The sequence below is a fragment of the Gopherus flavomarginatus genome, chromosome 1 (genome assembly GCF_025201925.1).
Source record: "Gopherus flavomarginatus isolate rGopFla2 chromosome 1, rGopFla2.mat.asm, whole genome shotgun sequence".
Classification (NCBI taxonomy): domain Eukaryota; kingdom Metazoa; phylum Chordata; order Testudines; family Testudinidae; genus Gopherus; species Gopherus flavomarginatus.
Window position 1 is genome coordinate 165144588 of NC_066617.1, and position 22699 is coordinate 165167286.

At 44.5% G+C, this 22699-nt stretch overlaps 2 protein-coding genes across 5 annotated transcripts in view; one reads left to right on the forward strand and one right to left on the reverse strand.

Moving 5' to 3' along the window:
- Positions 1–1209, forward strand: part of NME7 (NME/NM23 family member 7) — a 190729-nt gene extending 189520 nt beyond the window's left edge. For all 4 annotated transcript variants that reach the window (XM_050960370.1, XM_050960357.1, XM_050960364.1 and 1 more), the window contains one exon: positions 931–1209. In XM_050960370.1, coding sequence (XP_050816327.1) covers positions 931–963 — 33 coding nt within the window. In that variant the 3' untranslated portion in view covers positions 964–1209. The remainder of the gene's footprint in view (positions 1–930) is intronic.
- On the reverse strand, positions 1019–22022 carry ATP1B1 (ATPase Na+/K+ transporting subunit beta 1). The gene is made up of 6 exons (XM_050961151.1): positions 21712–22022; positions 16987–17115; positions 7375–7530; positions 5469–5653; positions 3495–3575; positions 1019–2363 (listed from the first exon to the last, which is right to left on the reverse strand). Exons 1-6 carry the CDS (start codon positions 21809–21811, stop codon positions 2097–2099), a joined length of 918 nt encoding a protein of 305 aa, XP_050817108.1. The 5' UTR covers positions 21812–22022; the 3' UTR covers positions 1019–2096.
- Between the last annotated feature and the right edge of the window lie 677 nt (positions 22023–22699).

The window sequence follows — 22699 nt, forward strand, 5'->3', positions numbered from 1 at the left end:
TTCCCCCTACCTCCTGCCAAAGGGGGGTGGGGGGGCGAAATCACTGCCACTACCATGTGTCACAGTGACATTCATTAGTGGGAACACCCCTGAATAACTCAGTTACTTGCTGTCTTTGTAAGCACCAGAAACCTCTGTTTATACAAAATTGAAGTACATTCCCATTAAACTCAGTTATTACTTGTGAATCAGTTTGTCATCTTCTTGCATCTGACCTGAAGCCCTGATCGGAGTAGCTGAAGCAGCCAGTGCCGTCCAACTTTTAAACAGAAGATTTCAGCCACATTTTTAGAAGGGCATTTGAGACATCAACAGATTAACAAAAGTTGGCGTACAGGTGTGTTGGTCAGTAAGCATGACATTTTCATTTCAGCTACTCCTCTCAGAAGTAGATTAGTGCACAACTCCTGCTGCTGTATTAACTGTCTAAAACACAATGTACCCAAGATATGTAGCAACCCTTGCCTTTCCTAAGCTCAAGGGTTTTTGACCTGTTTGTTAGAGAGGAAGCTGAAGGCTCCCCCTACACTTTGAAATGCAACTTAAAGATGGCACTGAGCTCCTCTAAGTAAAACAAATAGACCTGGAAGGCTAAGATTGTCAAATGATATCAACACTTAAAAGTGTTGCTTCAGAACTTGGCTTTGATTTAGGTTTTAAAGCTTTAACTTATTGACAATTAACTGTTGATATTCAAAGTCTGATCTGTCCATAAGTCCCAGCAACAGTAAAAATAAGAGTACATACAGCTAGAAACCATGAGGTACTCTTCTATAAAAGTGCTAACTGCAGGAACTCTTGAGCCCACCCCTGACAGCCAGATTCTAGTGTGACCACTACATTGTGACACACAGTTGCTTTGTTGTTCAGCTGTATTCACTTTGCAATAGTTAACAACCTAGAAGACGCACTGTAATATGTCTTTTACAGGTCCAGTACTTCTTCAAGATTCTGGACAACTGACAGTAGAACATGGACCTATCTCCAGTTCTAAAGGAAAAAGACAGACAAGGCGCAATGATGTGTTCATTAATTTATTGTCCAATGTTTTAACCTGACTGAAATACAAGAGCAAGAGCACTGTGCTCCTGGCTGTTTATTACATATGTTAGAACATGAGTTTTGCACTTTAGACAACATTTAACACCATCCTATAGGGTACTGCATTGCTTTTTATAAAGTTTAAAATAAAGATTTATTTTCAAACAAGTGACTTTGGTTTTTTTCCATACATTACACTTTCTTGCAGAAAAATAAAATTGTACAACTGCATAAATATAAAATCTTCCACCATGAAAATGGTTAAAACATTCAGTAAAAGACATTAGCACCACACAGTGTGATGCTGCCAGCAGAAAAAAAAAAAAAAAAACTATACACAAAGCAAAAAATTATCAGTGGTAGGGATAGCCTGACTCAGGTCTCACACAACATACTGGAGGATGAGGGTGGAAAGAGCGCATTCACTACAGAGCACAGAACACAATCACCTTTTTTTATTTATTCATAAACTCAAATTAGTTTCCCCTGCCACCTCTCTAATAAAATACCTTACACCACAGGAAAATAAAAAGGATCTATGGAGTGCTGTTAAATAGTCTCACAGGTGGGCCTTTATCTTTAAAAGGAAAAAAGAAATTTAAGTACCATGCCAGTTCTAGTCCCATTGAGTATTTACACCTCAGGCAGCAAAATCTTTGCTCACAGAAAGTAGAAAACAGATACAATACATGGCTTGAAAAATGACCAGAGTATGTACCTATAGTACTGTACACTAAATAAAATACACAAGGCAGCAATACTTGGGGGGCAGAAACACTGCTTACTACAAGTCAGTTATGGAATCATAATTTACAGTAAAAATGGACATGTCCCAAGGCTCAATTGTTTTCTTTTGTCATTTACAGTAGAATAAATATTTTGTCACTATTGCTACACTTTTAAGTTTACATTCTAACCTAGTAATGCAGAAAGCTAGTGTAAAGCATATAGATTATGTGTAGGTCCCATACGTATGACAGTTTGTTCAAGACTAGTAAGTTTGTTTTTTACTTTTTAAATGGCTAGGAGGGGAGAAAAGAAAATCATGCTTATGATCAGCTGCTCTTTATGTCAAATTTCACTTCAAAACGTCCCTGAAAACGGTCTTTGTCACTGTAACCGATGTTCTCACCGTAGACCTTGCATTCCACACGCACTTCTGTGTCATAGGTCAGGTTAGTGAACTGCACTGCCATGAGAGGCTGGAGATATTTTGGCTGAAGTAGCTTGCCGTAGTATGGATAATATTGTAGAGGGAAGCCAGCATAGCCACCCATCCCATAATATTCAACAGTGCCAATTTTGTCAGCATTTTCCCCTTTCTAAACAGGAAAAGAAAAAAATCATTTGGACAAGCCCCATTGTAAATATTCCCACCCCTATATACCCATTCAACCTAATTATCTGAGCCATACTTGGCCATCACCATGTGACTTCTGTGCTCGACTGTACAATAAAGTTATCTTCATTCATTCAAAGCGATTCAGGATCCCTGAGGACAGGTGCACAGTAGTAGGATGTGGGCAATTAAGAAGTAAATAGGAAAATCATCCTACATTATGTCAATGGATTAAGGAAGTAGGTTCCACAAAAACACACAAATTATGTCGCCACAGAACTTCCCATTGTTTTCCAGCAGCTTGGTAAGATCAGCATTATTGTTCCCTGGCCACTCATTGTTAGCTACAGCACAGGGTATGGGAAAATCCTGAATTCTAACAATTATTCCTTCTTAGAACTGGCCCCAGAATTGACAAAGCTTGCTGGGCCTCTGTCCAAAAATTTTAAATTGAACAATAAATAATCTGCTTTTTTCAGTTAGCATTAATCTCTACAAATTTCCTGCTTGAGTAAATGAATTACTTGGAAGAGACCTTGCTTTTGAGGAGTAGATGTCTGAAAGGATTTGGTGGGGGGGGGGGGGGAGGAGGGAAAGAGGTTTTACTTATTTTTAGTTCACCCATTCCAGAGATGTTGTCATTGACCCCATTCAGTCATTAATTGTTCACTGACTTTTGTGAAATGAGTTGCCTCAATCCTGTTCCTAATGGGAAGATATCCTTCTCAAAAGGAATGGGGGGTGGGGTGTTATTTGTCAGCAGAAAGGTCAAGGAGTGAATGAGCACCAAGACTTGACTCCTGTCTCAGGATTGAAGCATGCTCACTTTTTTAAATATCCTTTTAAAGTCAATCTGCACCAATCTAAGAGGAGAACTGGGACCAGAGAAAGAAGGTCCTGGATAATAAACAGCATCACTGAATGTATGTGTGTCCTCCCACAGCCATGGCTTAGAATCCTAAGTCTCGGCTTATACAAAACTGGCATGGTGTAGGTTATGGTTTTGGCTTGCTCAGCCCTTTGATGGGTAGAGTTCATTGCACATTTACAAGTTAGCTTTTGAGGAAGTTTGGATCACATGTCAGAAAAGGCATGGACACGCTTTCCCACTTACCTTAGCAGAGCAATGAACAGGGAGGACATAGGGATTGTATTTTCCCGTCACCTCAGGAGGGAGGCTGTCATTTAGTAGAGGCTAAAAGAAACCCAGAACAAGCAAGTGTTACATTTCATACTGGACAATCTCTGCTCTTCAGACTAACTCCATTGAAAACACGCACATTGATTAGTTTCCAGCACATCTTCCTGAAGTTCAGAACTGTGCCAACAAGTGGCCCCATTCTTGTGTGTCAAAGTCCCAGGGGGTGGGGTGGGGGGGAGGTGGACTATTGGCAGATTCATTGAGAGGAACCAGATTTGCTTCTAGGTCAAAGTTTCAAAGCCAGCTCAGGTTGGCAATGATTTTCAGTCAATACTGTCAGCAAGTTAAGTGGCCATGGAAGCCACTAATTCACCAGCAGTAATCTGAATCTGCCAACAAGAGAAGCTCTGCAGACAACTTCCTGAGCAGGGCAGAGTAAATACAGTTCAGGGGACTTCTAAAAAAAAAAAAAATCATCCTGTTAGTGAATTTAATAAAAGATAAGGCTTGACAGCCCAAGAGAACACTTCCCCCCGTCATGGTATAATTCCCCACTCTGAACCTTAGCATCCAAAAGATGGGGTACCAGCATGAATTCCTCTAAGCTCAATTACCAGCTTAGAACCTGTAGCACTGCCACCAACCAGGAATTCCAGTGCCTGGTACACTCTGGTCCCCACAAAACCTTGCCCAGGGACCCCCAAGACCCAGACCCTCTGGATCTTAACACAAGGAAAGTAAACCCTTTCCCTCACCGTTGCCTCTCCCAGGCTTCCCCTCCCTGGGTTACCCTGGAAGATCACTGTGATTCAAACTCCTTGAATCACAAAACAGAGAGGACAATTCACCTTCCTCCCTCCTTCTCTTTCCCCCTCCCAGACTCTTCCTGAGAGAAAGTAATCCTGGCACAGAGAGAAATCAGCCTCTCTCTCCCCCTTCCCTCCTTTCTCCCCACCAATTCCCTGGTGAATCCAGACCCAGTCCCCTGGGCTCTCACCAGAATAAAAACACAATTAGGTTCTTAAACAAGAAAAGCTTTTAATTAAAGAAAGAAAATTTTACAGTTTATCTTTGTACATTTAAAAAAAATGGAATAGGTACAGGGTCTTTCAGCTATAGACACTGGGAACACCCTCCCAGCCTAAGTATACAAGTACAAATTAAAATCTTTTCAGCCAAATACACATTTGCAAAATAAGAAAACAACCATAAGCCTCACTCGCTTTATCTACCTAGTACTCACTATTCTGAACTTATAAGAGCCTGTATCGGAGAGATTTGAGAGAAACCTGGTTGCACGTCTGATCCCTCTGAGCCCCCAGAGTGAACAACAAGCAAAAAACTAACAGCACACACACAAACTTCCCTCTCTCAAGATTTGAAAGTATCCTGTCCTCTGATTGGTCCTCTGGTCAGGTGACAGCCAGGGTCACTGTTCTTGTTAACCCTTTCCAGGGAAAGAGATATGAAGCACTTCTGTTCTATTAACTCCTACTTATCTGTTTTGACACCCCCCCCCCCCGCCCCAAAATAAATGCTTGTGGTCAAAGGGCAAAGCAAGTCTCCTAAAGGTATTCTGGAAAAGCATATGTATCACTCATAATGGAGGAGTGGCACAGCCGACATGAGAGTTTACTTTCTAGGAACAGTCCCTGAGAGTCAGCCTGGAACTTGAGTGGCTGAACTAGGGAAGGCAACTGGCAGTCCTGAACCAAGGTGATGTTCTCAAGAGACTCGATTTACAGTGTGCTTCCATAGCACTTAGCACTGAAGGCTCTTACAGCACCTTCTAGGAATTACTTAAGCCTCATGTCTACCCTGCAAGCGAGACATTAATATCCCCATTTTACAGATAAGAGTCCAGAGTAAATGGACTTTCCAAGACCAGTCCTCTGCTCCTGCTATAAAAATCACTTCCCCCAAATTAATAGGAAAAGAAGCACTTGCCTTTGGTTTGAAGCCTAGAATTCTGTTGAGCTTGACAACAATACATGGTTTTCCATCTTTGTATCCATAGCTGGAATCAAGTATTCCAGAACAGTTTTCCAGCCATTCACGTCTGAACCTGCAGACTTTCTTCTGACCTTGGGCATTATTAAATGCTCCTCGGATTATGTAGTCATGAGGTTTCTCTGAGAGGGGGAGAGGAGGGAGGGGCAAAAAACCAAAACACTTACATGCAGCACGAACTCACATTTGAAAGCTTTGAGAAGAAAAACAACACTCCTGTGAGCATTTCCCTGGGATTGGAATCCCTTTTCTCAGGTTTAGTAGTAATCAAAAAACAGAGACAGACACCACCTTCTACAGACTGACTTCATGGATCTGCACCAAGCCATTCAGTGACAAGTGCTCTACTGATCACTGCAAGTCTGTTTTCTACGGGGCCTTTTTTCCTGAAATGGAAGTGTGTGTGGGGGTTGCTTCTCTGATTTTTATTGGTAATGTTTTGGGTCACAGGAGAGATTGTCAGAACTGTATTCTCCCTCCAACACACACGCATCTCCCTTCAAGTCAACACTACACGCAGTCCATTATAGGTGCTTTGCAGAATTACATTAGGAGGAGGAAAAAAAAAAGGGGGGGGGGGTCGCCTCTAAGTGGTCAGGACCAAAAGTCAGGGCTCTCTCTTCTACAAGACTGGATATCACACTTAAAATCAGAACAGGGAGATGCATTTAGAGCAATGCTTTAGGTGTTAGCTGAAACCATCAACTGCAGCAGGGAAGGAAGCTCAAAACGTTCTGACTCGGACCTGAGGGAGAGGTGATCAGCAGGTATAAACTGGCATAATACCACTGAAGTCCATGGAACTACGTAGATTTACACTAGCTGCATGATCTGGCCCCTAAAATTAGACTGCAAAGGACACAAATGTGGGTTCTGTAATTGAGATGTTCTGGTGGAGGGTGGGGATCTGAAACAACTTACAAGCATTTCAAGCCCACTTTAAAAACAAACTTACTGACCATCTGTTGATCATTTGACACCTGTTCCATTTATGTCAATGGAAAGACAATGACTGGAGTTTTAGGCCTTTGGACTTACAGAAACAAATATACGCAGGCTAGTGTTACTTTCTATGCATCTGAGCCCAGTGATCTGGTTTGGGTCCAGATCCAGAGCAGCCCACACACTATCTCTACTTAGGAGAAAAATATTCAGCTGGTGTTGTGATTTAAATGGCTTCCGAGTAACGACCTCTCCTCTTCTCGTCTGGCTGTTGGAGCAGAGGAGAAGGAGCAAGTCTAGAAGAAATGCTTTGAATACAGATTTTCCTTCAGACCATGTGGACTGCCTTTCCTTCTCCAAAGAAATTCAACAGCGCTTTCAGTGCATCTGTAGTCCGTTATTACACCCCAGGGGCCATGGGAAGGGACAGTGCCCCATACTAACAGCTTTTGGAGACAAGGATTTGAATTCTTAACTTGATTTGGGCACTTAGGGTGGAACTGTCAAGTTTGCTCAGCACTGGTTTAACTCTGCTCCTACTGAAGACAACAGTAAAACCCCCTATTGTCTCTGACGGGAGCAGAGGAAGGCCAATGCTCAGCGCTTTTCACAATCCCACCCAGAAGCTTGTCAGACTTGGACAGCGAAGTTCACTGTAGAATGCATTCTACTTGGACAACAGACAGTCATGAGCCACTTCAGGACCAGCTAATTAACCTGAGTCTAAAGCTAACCATCATGCTGTTAGTCGCGATGAAACAGATGCTCTACGGGCTTATACCAAAACCATCAACAATGGCCAGTATCATCTCTATTCTTGATGGATGTAGTTAGAAGAGGGGTGGCTAATACAGCCTCCAGTTATGTGAGAACAGAACTTCATATCCAGGAGTCTGCTTACCAAGGCAATCGTCAAATATCATCTCATCGGTTTGTTGACTGCTGTTGTAGTTCTTCAAGAATCCGTTAAGGCCCGCCACATATTCTTCGTAAGTTTTAGGATCAGAAATACTAAAGGAAACTTCTGTCTTTAGTACTTGGGGGATTACGGTCAGTCCTAAAAGGGCAAGAAGAAAGGGGGGGGGGGAGAGAATATAGATTAACACACCCAAAAGTCACACGATTTCAGGACAACATGTATAATGCATGAAACAGTCTGTTCTTCTAGAAACAGACACAGGACTCAGATTTCAGAGTCTGTACAGCCAACACACGCACACGCTTAAGTTCCTGGATTTTAGCTCACTTGGAGGTGATGTGCTTAAGCTACAGCTCAGTCATTGCTTCCAATTATGGCCCAAAACACTGTCCCCACATTAGTGGCAAGGGCAGTGTTTTGGGTCACTGCACAAGTTTGGGTTTTTGTTTTTTTTTTTTTAAATATACTCTCAACATTCCAACATGCAGTACACATCCTACTGGACTAAGACTTCATTTGTATCTGGCACGGTTACTTCCCCACCAGTTGTGTATGCTCTAATCCAGCCCAGACCTGGGTCAATTGTACAAGATGGAGGCTGGAAGCAGTCTGATGTGGGTTAGCGTACAGCCGAACAAAAGCAGCTGGTGCAGGGCCCAAGCATGCTGGCTCAAGACACCTCCCAAACAAGCCTACTCAGGAAAGCATTCAAATTAAGCATGTGCTTCCATGCTTTCCTGAACTGGCCCTAAGGCAGCGAGGAGCAGAGTTGTCCTAGGCGCTGAGATACCTCCAGTGGATTCTAGACATGAGGTAAAGTTCTCAAAAGCACCTAAATGAGCTAGGAGTCAAAGTCCGACTGTGTTTCAGTGTCATTTAGGTGCTTTTGAGAATTTTATTTAATAGTTACAATGCTCCAGCAGATAGAACAATTCAAGGCTTGGAAGACGGTGAGGTTTCTAAGAAAAATCACACACTTAGGAAACAAGGCAGGTTAGTGGGTAGGGCTAGCAGTCCAAAGCCAAGATTTTTCAGAAGCAACTAGTGATTTGGGGGTGCCTTTATGCTAACAGAGACATGGGTCAATCAGACACTACCTGAGGGAACTGAAGAACCCACTACTCTGTTTCTGCCCTTCAAGAACAGCTCCTAAGACTGGAGATAGTTGGGCACATTTTCAAAAACATGCACACTTGGCTTTTGGGTTACAGCCTTTGGAAACTGGCCCAGAAGGAGAGGTAGAACAAAGAAGATTGATCATCATCCTCACATCTAGCAAGAAAAAGTGGTCTCAGTGTAACTGCTCTCAAACCTCAGCTCAAAATGCTTCACACTTCCCTGGCACACTCCTAATTCATGAAGAGAGATGTGGACTGCAGCCTTGAATTAAACCAAACTGGGAAGATCTATTTTGACATCAGGACAAAATCTCCCTCCCATGGTGAACGATGGCACACAGAAGGAAAATCTGTACCAGATAAGGTTCCATTCTTTGGTTAAGTAGAAATTTTATTTTTACAAGCCTTAAATGGTAATGTTTCACTACTAAGCATTGGTTTACACTTAAAAATAAGATCAACCTGGCTATGTCACTGAGGGCTTTGAAGTTTCTGCACCCCAGCTACTAAGGTTAGGTTGAACCAACCCCCAGTGCAGAGGCAGCCAGGTTAACAGAAGCAACAACATTGTAGCGCTGTAGCCACAGGGCTCCAGCTGTGCTACTGTAGCACTTGAGTTGGAAGTTAGGTTATGCCACACTGCAAGGCTGCTGTGATCCCAGCAACATCACTAAGATCACATAGTGTAGGATCAGAGGGCAGACATCAGCCAAGCATCCAGAACACTTCTCCAGTCCCATGTGGCCTCTGCACTTTATTAACCCTCACCTCCCTCCATCTCCCCCCTATGCTGTGCAGGAATTACTAGGCTAGCCACCAAGTGAAAATGTACTCATGTTGTGAGCTCAGAGAACAGTCAAATCGTTATCTGTGCTCTCTAGAAAGCATCGTGCTTTCCCCCTTACTCGTCTCTTCTGGGCTTTGTGCACAGAAACAGCGCTGATGTGTCTGACCAAAGAGACAATTTCGCTGAATGGGGTAAATGGGAAAATCATCTCCTGGTTAGAACACTGCCTTGGGGGCTAGAATTCTGGATTCCATAACCAGCTCTACTCTATTACCCAAGGGGCAAGGATATTTGGGGGGTGGGGAGCAGACAGAATTAATATATGGAAGTTACCCGTACAGTCAAAGGGAAAAGCATTCCCTTAGTCATTACAAAAAACTAATAAATAGTTGCACTCGCATGAGGTCCAGGTCACATTTTAATTGAATGCCTTGATGCGTGACTAATGCTGAAGTTTAAAATAATGGGAACTAGAGTTCATGCTGCTTTTGCGGTGGCCTCTGCTGCAAACTGTGTGATCATTAGGGGTCCTGGTTGCATTCAGTCTGTTGCCTTTGCTTTAGCAAGCACAGCATAGCAGCCGAGTGGCATCAGCTTTGACAACTTTCAAACAATTGTTTTGCCAACAACAACAATTTCTTCCAGTGCAGGCTGAAGCTACTCAGCTGCCTACATGGGCTCACAATTCTATCAGGTCTTTCAAAGGCAATTAAATACTGCTGCTTAGGGTCCCCCATTCCTCCTCTTCGCACCCCCCCCCCAAGTTGGAATTTGTAACCTAGAAGACAAAGATTTGCTTTGTTTCCCTGAGGGCAGTCCCCAGCAGCCAAAAGATAGCTAGACAGCCAATCAGTAGAGCTCATGGTTTCAAGTTTTATTTCAGGAAACAGTTCGAACCTTCTCTTAGTTCTCCCTTTCATATATTTTTCCCTGGTCTGGGTTTTGTTGCAAATTGAGAACTAAATTACCTTCCCCACTAACAAAATTAAATCCTATCAAAATTACAATTGTTTCTACAAGAGTCTGACAATCATTTGTTTTCTAGGAACCTTTAACTTTGCTATCCACACAAAACCCTCACTGCTAAATATAGTGTGCGATAGCAAGTAGCTTTTAACCCCCTCCTTCCCAGTCCTCCTCCTTGTCAGCTGGTGAATGTTAACACTAGTTATTTAAGGTGGTCTTCTGTATGTGGGCTTCAGGCAACACCATTAGTTTCTCAGATTTAAGCTTGTAGAAAGTCACACCCCCTTTCTCCCCCCACCCAGGGAACTGAGAACACATGAAGAATAGCAGAATATTGTGAAATGCCTTTGTATAGAAGCTGTAAAGTACACACTACAGTCTGTCATTAGACAATTTAAGCCATGTACTTTATTTAGGGCACATGACTCACAGCAAAGTCCTGCCCCCCTTTTGTACATCTGCTGAAGGAAAGGAAAAGAGAGAAAAGAGAAGACAACACAAAACCCCTCCACCCAATATGAAGCTAAAGCCACTGAACAAAGGGATGACAATGTAGCTGCATGCTAGTGGTCAGTCAAGCCCACCATTTGAGCTCACTTTTGACCACAAGACACCCACACACAAGAAAAATGGTTGTATGTGTTTCATTGTTGATCACCCACACTGAAGAATCCCCAAGAGAATGAGATTGGGCAGCCTATAAGCCCTACATCAGTGGTTCTCAACCAGGGGTACACAGAGGTCTTCCGGGGGTACATCAACTTGTCTAGCTATTTCCTTAGTTTTACAACAAGCTACAGAAAAAGAACTAGTGAAGTCAGTACAAACTCAAATTTCATACAGACAATGACTTGTTTATACTGTGCTATATACTGTACACTGAAATGTAAGCACAATATTATATTCCAAATTTATTTTTATAATTATATAGCAAAAATAAAGGTAAGCAATTTTTCAGTCACACAGTGTGCTATGACACTTCTGTCGGATTTTGTAAGCAAGTGGTTTTTACGTTTGGTACACAAGACAAATCAGACTCCTGAAACGGGAACAAGTAATCTGGAAAAGTTGAGAGCTGCTGCCCTACATCAAAAAGACACCATTGGCTCTTCTGTCCAACTTCCAATATTAATGGGCACCTAGTGGCTAGTACACTAGGGAGGATGGGATGAGAGACCAGAAATTATTCCTACTGGCTCATCCCATGGTCCCAGTCACTTAGGCCCCAGTTCAGCAAAGCACGTAAGCACATTTTTACTCCTGGGGGAATTCTGCACCACTGCACAACGCAGAATTTTGCAGAAATTAATGTGTGCAGAGAATTTCCCTTTTCCCCCTCCACAGAAGTGGGCTGCAGAGATATTGGCTACCAATAGGGGCCAGAAGAGCTCAGTTCACAAACAGAAGACAAGGCTGGGGGAGGAACTGCAGGGTTCCCAGCAGCTCTAGTTTCCAGCACACCCTGAAGGAAGGAGACAGTGGCACAAAGAACACCCCATGCAAGCCTGGGACCAAGCATCAGGCTATTTCTCCCTCTGGATCCCTGGGCTCTGCGGGGGTGGGGGGAAGAGGGGAGTGTCTGGGCCAGACCCCACCTCCCCCCAAGCTAGCTTATGTGCTTTTGTCACTTGGGACCTTAATCTCTCTCGTGCCTCATTTTACCTATCTGAGGAATAGGAATACTACTGTTAATTTCACAGGGATAATGTGAGAATTATTTAAGTCACTGGTTTTCCCCTTCCCCATCTTACCCATGTTACTGACACAATGTTGAGGCCCAAACTTAAGACTTACCATTTCCCACTTTACGTGCCATCCCGCTACGTTTTGCAAATCTACAACCACACAAAATAAATACTTCAATCCTCTTAAAGAGAAGGCAGCATGGCCAGCAGTCCAGCCCTCATGAACATCCCTGTAAGAGAGCAGTGTACTTACCTGGGATGGGAAGCAAAATTAAAGGAAGAAAAGCAGCATGTTTAAAGTGCTGGCCTTTCCTCTGCAGAAAAACTGAAGAAGGAAATGCTGTAGTTGGGAAATAAGGCTTTAAAATGAGGAACTTTGGCTGTAAGTAGTGTTACTTCATAATACCGTGTTATTTCCAGTTAAAGACAATCCTGGGTTTAGAGAGCACATTTTTAAGTGCAGATGGATGTGGCATACACAGATTCACAACACATTCCTACAGTCATTCTGAGCAAGCTACTACCCTCAAGGTCCTGTTAGTTTAGTAAGCTTAAAAAAACCCACACCAAGATGGAACTAAATTTAAAACCTTGAGGTGCTAGTGTCACTCGAGTCTTCTAGCCACCCCCTCTGAGGAAAATGTGTGCACTTTCTCAACATATAATGGTATCTGCATGGCTGAGTGACCAGGTGCCCTCTGCAGTTTGGGCTTCACGGATTCCACTCTTAAGAAGTGAGAGGCAGAGGGAGAAAATGTTATTTGCCTCCTGCCGAGAGTTGTCCCCAGGACAGTTGCAGACTCACCAGCTAAAATACACTGACCTCTATTTCATTTACTGCTGCTATGGAAGCTAGTGACTGATTGGCTCACTTATGGACCAGAACAGCCTTTTCCATTACACAACCTCACAGGCACAGGAGGAAGCCATTTAAAGGGGCAGGAGCCATTTTTAAACACTATGATCGGACAGAAGAGTCCTTTCTGCCAGTTTCTGAAGAGGGTCTTTTCTCTGTGAGGTGTGGAGTGGCTCCCCTCCCCCCCAACCCCAGTAGCCAAGATCAAACAGCAAGAACAGAAATACACAGCCTAATTGAGGATATTTTTATAGTAGAGGCAGACCAAGCAGCAGGTACAATGCTGGGTCATACCCCAGCTGGCAGATAGAATCTCAATGACCAAAAGACTTTTTCCTGTTGGACCATATGAACCGGAACCATAAACTCACTGAACGTTAAATCTCACCAAGTGAGGGTCAATCAATCCTCATCATCATATCCACTCATATTCCACACTCAAACATAGCCATCATATGAACAACATACCCTCCTATCTCAGTGTCTGTACTTTGACTCGTTAACCTTTTACCCCCAATCAGGACTATTGCAGATTATGTATTCTTTACACCATCCGATCTTAAACCAAACTTTGCACCCCCTCGATAATCTGTACTCTATTCCCTGATCACCAGAAACTTCTATGCCTAAACTCTACCATATACTTTTTAAAAACATCTTAAAACGTTTTTACAACGTTCTACACTGAGTAGTAAGACAAAACCTTCGATTCCATCACACAGGTATCTAAATTTTTTAACCAAATACTGCACTTAAGTAGGGCTTAGAATTCCAGACATTTTTCTTCTTGTACTTTTAATCAGCGTTTGCTGTAGTTGCAGTGTTGGGATATCCGAATGCCTTTGATTCCACCACAACCCTCTAGAAAAGCAGTATTTGATGGAAAGGTACAAAATTGTTCTTTAGCCTTCAAGTGAGCATAATAGCCCTGTTGTGTTAAATGCATGCAGTAATTAGCATATTAATGCCATCTGGTAAAGAAATGGAGCTATACCCAAATCAGTATCACCCAGTAAATGGCAGCATGACTTCTCATTTCATAATAGCATTTTTACAGAGCAATGAGGCTAATGCACAACATTTATATAGCATTTTCTTCTGAAGATCTTAAGTGCTTTAGAAGGACAAGCTTTATTCTCCCCTCCCTAATCTGCAAAATGGCACAAAGGGGTTAAGTGATTTGCCCAAGGAGTCACAGCCAGAGACTGCGACAGAAGTCTAGTTTTTCTAGCTCCCAGTCCTGTAACCCTGTCATTCCTGGATTACCAGTACATTTAATAGTTAAGTTGGCACCACTCCCCCCACATATACCATAAAACCTGCTGGGCACATGCCGTTCACATATTGATTTGTATTTTATGTAGCCAATAGTCTACAGTGGTTCCAGTGAGAGGCAATTTATGTTGTCTATTCTCCCTCTCTCGAATACACAAAATTCTACTTGTCCATTTTCCTGTTTGACAGGAGTACATTTTATTCATCATCACTGTGAGAAGATCCAGTGAGATTTTGTGCCTGGGCTGGTCAGCTTTCATGGCCATTTTGAAAGCTGATGTGAGAAACTCTCACTTCCATAACTGAAAAGGTATATTCAGAGGCCAAACTAGTGGCTACTGCACCATGGTATGATAGGTCTGAGGCCGAGAGCTACACTTTATTTCTGGGCTTGCATGAGGATGGAAAGGCTTCAGGTATAAGTACATTCACTCCCTATTAATGTGCAAGTGACCTCTACTGTCCAGTCAAGGAAGAGCAAATATCAACTGGTTCCAAGAGCCAGAAGGATGTTTGCCCCAAATTCAGGGGCTTTGACACTAGTGCACTGACTGGGTTAAAAGTCTTGGAACACCCATAGTAGGGGATGGGAAGGAAGGAATACAGATTTAGAGGACAGTTCATTTTGACTGTGAAGCAAAACGTTGCCATGCTGGTCCCACTGCATGCCCAGGGAGTCTAGTCTGCATGCTCAAATTCCCAAATGTTCAGAAAAATCAGTGCCTGCAACCTTTGTGTTTATAGAATCAAAGTAGATTTATTTTTAATGACACATTAAAATGGTGTCTTGAAACCAATCCACCTTCCAATTATTTTATTTTTGAAGGTCAATTTGTGCAACATCCAGTCAACATTTTTAAAAAACTACTCAATGCTCTACAGATTAAGGTTTTATGAAAAAAATTCAACTCAATCTCAACTCAGAGGTAGACCTCCAAAATTACTATTAAAGTGAAGACACTGACAAAAAAGTTTAGCTACAACAAGTAGATCATGTGATATCAGACCATGCAGCAAGTCAATATGGACATAACCTGAAAAAAACCAAACTCTGCACATCAACATTTCTCCACCTTGTATTTTTCCATGTAATGTAGTTTCATGGGGCAAACATTTTTCTTCTTTAAAAGCAGGTTGCGCCACCAAAAGTTATGCATACAGTACGTAGTGCCTACTCTATCTTAATTATCCTAGTAGCCATGCTTAATGCTATACCATCCATTTTCCCCTCTGGTGCCCTACCAAAAAAAGGTACTGCTGATGTTGACCAGAGCAATTAGTTCTCTCTTACAGATGTCAAAGCCAGATGGGTTCAGGCCAATGTTACAGCACCTCGGGCAGCATTTACCCCTTCTGAAGCATCAGTTTGTTCCAAGTTTCATCCTTTGGAAACAACTTCCTTTAAAATGTTGGTGGTGAGGCTTTCTGGAAGATCTGCCTTTTGATTTTTGCGTGGAGTGATATTGTATAGGCTAAAACAGTAGCTCAATCTTTCCAGACTACTGTACCCCTTTCAGGAGTCTGATTTGTCTTGCATACCCCCAAGTTTCACCTCACTACTTCCTTACAAAAATCAGACATAAAAATACAGAAGTGTCACAGCACATGATTACTACAAAATTGCTGACTCATTTTTACCACACAATTATAAAATAAATCAATTGGAATATAAATATTGTACTTACATTACAGTGTACGGTATATAGAGCAGTATAAACAAGTCACTGTCTGTATGAAGTTGTAGTTTGTACTGACTTTGCTAGTGCTTTTTAGGTAGCCTGTTGTAAAACTAGGCAAATATCTAGAGGAGTTGAAGTACCTCCTGGAAGACCTGGGCTACGTGTACCCCTTGGATAGAATAATAGTCCTTGTTTAGCTAGAATATAGCTTAGCCACACAGTTTACTACTGCACTGCTAACCCCGGTGGGGCTGCAGCATGCTCTGACACCAGAGCCTTGCCAGCAGCCTCACAATTGTCACTTAAATACCACTGTTATTAAAAGCTTCTGAGCTGTTTTTCAGAGCAAGCAGTGAGAGACAGAGACAAATCGTTACCATCCCCAATGCCAAGCAGCCTCAAGGTCATTTGTAATGTGGGAAAGCAGCAGTTGCAAGACTCCTCCCCCTACACTCTTCATGGCCTACCAGTCACTGACTTTTAGCAAGAGCCAGGCAGCATAATAGACTGGATATGACAAAGAGAGGAATCTGCTGCATTGCCAAGGCATTCTCTCTGCTTTTACTTCATGCAGACTGTTCAGAGATGCTGCCCAATCGATCTCTCTCTTTACACTGCTGCTGTATTTCATCCAGTACGGACAGGCTGTTCATTTGCTACCATTCATTCAAACAAGACAACTCCAAATGCATGTATGTGTCTCACACACACACACACCCCCACCCTTTTCCTCCCCCAAATTTCCAAGACACTATAAGCATTAGTTATAGAAGGGTCTTAAACCCTCAGATATTGGTATTATTTCCCTCATTTCACAGAAGAGAGTTAAACAAGAGACAAAGGTGGAGAAAATTGTCCATATCAGGTGGCAGAGTCCTGACAGCCTCACTCCACCCACTTACCTACTGCAACATCTAAACCACATTCCATTAATTGGTTTTAATATAAAACCAATTATGCACATGTAGATCTCTCACTTCAGAAAATGTTCTAGCTGATGCAACATTTAATTCTCATTAAGACTCAACGGCAAAAAAACGATGCTGTAAACATAGGTTGAGACCATACCCACAACTTTTAAACATGCTTGACAGATATTCATGATAAGGCACCAATCCCGTTTTAGAAGCACGATGGAATGCTATTCCATCATCACTCCCAGGTGAGTAATAAAATGATTGTTCTTGAAATGGTTTGCAGTCAGGCATGGGCTTGTTATTTAAGTTACCTGGGGGTGCCACTCGATCCCGATATTTGGGTTCAAATTCACTGATAGTGAGCAACATCACTTGAATGGTCCCAATGAATATGCCTGCCAGGCAGCCATAGAAGATCAGGTAGAAGAGAAGGATCTTAACTGCAAGAGAACAGAGAAATAATCAAGCCCTTGACGCAGCCATGTTTCAGCACAAAACTTCATCCTTTTCTACCGCTGAAGGAAAACCCAGCATGCTTAAGTGTGACACTGAAATTGCCCAAGAGGACTGAGCTAGGGATCTTGGTTACAACAGCTAGGAAGTGGCAGACGGTTATCTGTATCACAGTAGTGTCTGGATGTCCTGGTCATGGACTGGGACCCTACTGCGCTAGGCACTGTACAAACAAAGCAATTTTCTGATTTTAGTCACATCACATTCTAACACATTAAATACTATGAGCCAACTTTTTCATTTAAAAAAAAACACACAAAGGTTAAAACTTGTGACTTGTTACTGGATCCACCAGGAAATATCACTCTGTGCTGCATTATAAGGGACTGATTTTCAGTAAAGCAAGCCTGCTTGGTAGTAAAGGACATCATTAAAGTGCCTGTCCTTAGGATGCTTAGCACTTTCACAACACCCATTCACTAGTATTGAGCCTTGGAGCTGGAAATTCCAAATGAATTAGCAGTTCAAATCCAACTGAATTCCACTAGGAGCTGGGTGTCTAATTCTTTTAGGATCCTTTGACAACCCCAATCTTCAACTGTGGACCTAATCCCACACATGAAAGTTAATGAGACCTTGCTAGGAACAAAATTAGGCTTCATCTTGGCTATTGTCTAGTTGATTCCAGGTGCTGAAAGCCACCTGTATTACTGTAGTTTGACAATTCCTATATAAAGAAAAACTACACGGCATTACCAGATCATCCAGCTGAAGCAGCCAATTATATAACCAGATTTTTGATCTAAAAGGAAAGAGGGGACTGGAATAACCACACAAGAAAATAAAAAGGAACACAACACTACTCAGAATCTGGATATCAGTTACTGGTTTACAAGGATTATCTCAGATGATTAACTGCATAGTAACATGCGGTACTAGGCATCACCAGGCAGCCTACAGGAAGGATAAACCAACCCATGCCAAGCAAAGCAACTTATATGCTAATCAAGGGAACAGTAACAAGCACAAGCAAGTGAACTAGAATTAGAGGCAACAGATTTGAGAAGAGATGTATCTGACTTCAGAATGCCCTAATCTGAAATCACTAAACCAGGTTGCATCACTGTGGCTTGTGTAGTCAGGCATAGTGCTGGCCCAGCAGTATAAGAAACCCATCTCCATGAGGGGAATAGCTACCAGCTGCTCCAGTGCACAGTCTACCCTGCCACTTTACAGCACTGAAATTTGCAGTGCTGGGCAGGGCCCCCCCCCCCCCGGGTGTTTTTCCCCACACCTCAGTGAGAAAGTTGCAGGGCTGTAAAGTGCCAGTGTGGACAAGCCCTAAAACAAAGGCCCTCTGAACCATCTGGAGTGAAAATAGATGTGGGGGAAGGGAAGGACAGAAAGTGCAAGAGAAAAAAGCTTTCTTCCTGTGCTCTATTACCACAGAAAAGCAGACCAATTCAAATACAATTCTCTTCTCCTTGGTTTTAATTATTTTCAGTCTCTTAAAGAGAGAGCAGCAGGAAGGGGTGGGACAAACAACAAACTAAGATAGCTGGCCTTGTCCTCAAACTCTCTCTTTCCCCACTGGGGTGAGGTAGCAGAAAGTTCATGAAGTTAAACTCAGCAGCACTATGTTTTGGCACTCTCAGAGTTAATCATACTCTTTGGTATCCAGGCAGCTCTAGGCAAATGGTTGTGATGTCACAAGAGATTTGGAAATTTTTTCCAGACCAGTCAAAGGAGGTGCTGTTGTAATACACCAAACAAGAAGGTTGCTGTCTGCAATGTGCTTGCTGCCTTTGATTCTTTTTTTTTTTTTTTTTTTTTTGATCACAGCAAATGGGCAGTACCAGGAGGTAGCAATGAACATCCTGGTTGGGAGATACAGCACAAAAAAAAAAGAACCCGACATCTACAAGGTACACAGCCTGGGTTATAGAAAATATCCAGCAAATCCACCAACAAAGCACAAGGGCTCACTGTGAGAAACAGGTGCCTGCTACAAGTTGGTGTGTAATACCTAGCCCAGAGACTCTCAGCTAATGTACAGTTGTCAGAGCTTTGGCTGACTTTAAAGGAGCTACACCAATGGGGATCTAGACCTAGATATTTAGGCACAAGTTCTTTGTGGCAGGGACCACATTCTACACACCTGTGAAGCTCCACACAGATTCATGGTGCTAAAAAAAAAAAAAAACACCAACAGTTGATGTATTTAAATTCTCTGCTCACACAAATATATAGTGAGAGCCTCCTATAGTGTGTCCTAATGCTTCTGCCTGCCAAATCTGAAGATGGCAACTCCACATCCGGTTGATCAGTCAACAGGGGCTGACTTCAACAATGAGGGTGGCAGGCCAGCTTTGGTTGGCAGCAAGTGGACGTCTGACTAAGGCTTTTAAAATTCATATATAAATAGACAACTTTCCAAGTACTATTTGTAATAGTACAATATGTAATCAGTACATTATACACAATACTTCTTCACATTTGTTTCCCAAGTTCTGATGTAAACTCAGCTTCCTTTAATCACCCACCCCACTCCCCAAAAAAGGAAGAAGGAAAAGATTTATAAAAAAAAAGTCTTTCCAATTCTACAGTTTCACAATTCATAAACAGAACTCATGTTTGTTGGTTAAAACCCAGCTAGGTAAAGATGAGCCCAAGGGCAAAATGCCCTCTCCCGAAGGACAACCATGCCTAGCGCTTCAGCACTGAGAGATGCATTCCTTGTTTAAGACAAAAAGAGGCGTCACGGCCATCCTTGAAACTTGGTTGATTAAAAGGAAAAAGAAAGAAAAAAAAAATCAGCGAACTGAAATATTTTAATAGTATCTTTTTATAACTTTAACTGGGAGGTGGGGGAGAAGAAACAAACAATGTGACTAACAGCCACATGCTAGGTCAAGCTGGAACCAGAGACACCATTTCTCAAATTATAGATCACTGCGTATTTTGTGTTTGTTTTATTGTACAGAACTGGAGCTGCTTTCCCCCAGGGTCAACTCAAAATGAACTAGAGCTTGCAGACTATTAGACTCCAAAGCAAACAGATATGGCTGTACTTTATAGAGAACAGAGAGAGGGGGAGAGAGAAGCCAAAAAGATGGGAGAGGGGAAAAACTGGGAAGTGATGCCCTATCTTCACAATGCCCCTTGTATCTATCTGGTTAGTGCACTGCAGGCTGTGATGCACCTAGAAGAGGGGGTCCTTCTTGCCTCTGACTTCAGAGTGGGAAGAAGCACACCAGGGAGAAGGGAAGGAGGCAGCTATAGAGCCATTGTGCACCTCATGGTCTCACTCAAGTTACATTTAGTTGCTAGGAGACTGGTTTCAAGGACTTGCTCATTCCTGAGTCTCCCCTGCTTCCTCCCCACCCAGCCCTTTCCTCTCTCCCCCGGAGCTCAGGCCAGTTATTCCTCCAAATGAAGACCGGGAGGGAAACAAATAAAACCCAAGAGGACCATCCACACATCCAGGAAAACCAAACCCTAATGTCCTACCACCGGATGGCCTTGCCCAGAGAGCCCAGTGCCTCCGGTTACCTCCTGCTTTCAGGTGTCACCTTGACTAACCTTGAGCTCTGATGCATTATTAACCCTTTGCTTCCCCAGCCATGCAGCCCCACCGAGCTTGCTGGATTCCGGGGGCGGGGGTCTCTCTTTGTAACACAAAAGCCTCTACACCAGTTTCAGAGGGCATCCCTGTAACACCTCTAAACAGAGGCCCTTTGCCTGGCTTTCTCCACAATTCGCCCTCCTCCAAAGACACCATGCCAGCCGCATTGGCTCCCCTACAAAGGGTCTGATGCAGAGGAGGATGGTGGGAAACAGCGAGAGGTACGTGTAGGGTTGTTCGCCCCCGCGCACACAGCCGCCCACCCCATCCCTACCGCAGTCACGACTCAGATTTAACTACATCAGTGCCCTTCAGCATGACCTTTTGCAGGGAAAAAAAGACACCAAAGCAGCTCTCTCCTGCAGGGAAGGAGCTCGGCCTTTCAGATTTCAAGCATCGCTGACAAATCTAGCCAACAGGCTGGGCAACGGGGTACGGGCAAGCCCCAAAGACGAGACAAGGTTCCTCCTCTGAGCTCAGACACCACACAACCGCTTTCCGCCCGGAACAATACGCACTTCATCTCCCCAGGCGATACCGCATCCCCTCCAGGAAGGGAACCAGCCGCCCCAAAATCAGCGAACCGCTCCACGCAACACCGTAAGGAACCACAAATTAAATCCACACCAGCGTAAGCAAGTCGGGGGTGGGGGTGGGGGGGTGTTTCAAATCACCGCCACCGAAGCAGCATGTAAGACCAGCGAAGAAAGCTCGGGGGGTATTTTTTAATCCTGATGCGAGGGGGACTGTCTCCACTTTGCGCTAAACCGATTACAATGAACCAGGGAACCAATTCCTTGCCCCCGCCCCCACCTTTCTAGCTCGAGTTGTTGCGGGTCCGCGCGAGCCTTTGCCGGGAGCAGGGGACGCAGCCTCCCTCCAGGCGCAGCCCGCAGTGGGTGCGGGGGGCTGCGGCAGGGGCTGGCGCGCACGGAGACGGGGCCAGGGACGCACTTACACCAGCTGCCGCCGGTCCTGCCCAGAAACTCCTTCTTCTCCGAGTTCCAGATGAATTTCTTCCAGTTGCCATCGCCTTCCTTCGCCTTGCCGCGAGCCATGGGGGAGGGAGCGGCCCCGCCTGGGCGCAGGGGCGACACGAGAAAATCCTACTCGCCCCCTCGGAGCGGAGCGGAGCGGGGGCTGCCCTGCCAGCGGGTTCCCGCGCACGCCCCGGCAGCGGCTGCTTTGCAGGCGGGAGGGTGGGACGCAGACGGGCCGCCGGCTCCCGGGCACAGCGAGGGGCCGCTCACAGAACCGCGCCGGCCGGGGACATGCGCTCGGCTAGCGCCCAGGGCGCAGCGGCGCGCTATATTGCCGGCTCCCGCGGCTGACCCCGCCCACCGAACGCCGGCAGCCAATGAAAACGGGATTTGGGGCGGGGGGAGAGCACGTGGCTGAGCTGAAAGGCGTCTGGGGTTGTATCTGGCGCCCCCCCCCCCCCCCGCGCACCTGCAGGGGAGAGCGGGCGCCGGGGAGACCCCACCTGCAACGGGGGCGGGGGGCTCCAGGCAAGTAGCCGCCAGGCTGAGCCCTGCGGGCGGAGGGGAAGGTGATGGGGGCGGGGAGAGAGAAAGCGGCCGGGGGCCATGCAGCTCAGCGGGCGGGGTGGGGCGGCAGCCCGGGGAGGGGGGTGGAGATCAGAGCAGGGTGCGGCCCATTTAAGGAGGCGGCCTGGCACAAGCTCCTAGACAAAGGGAGGAGGAGGCCGGGGGGGGGGGTGAGAGCTGGCGCCAGCCGCACACCTGAGCCCTCGTACGTAAAGGGGGAGGAGGCGGAGCTGGGGAGCGGGACAAGGGGTCAAGGGCGTGTCCAGCTGCAGACGGGAGCTTCGCTGCGAAGGGGGAGGGGAGAGGGAGAAATACCTTTCGTGCCATTTCCACACCTCCCCCAGCATCACCGTCCATCAACTTAACAGCTAATCCTGCCACGGACTAGTAGTGCCTGAC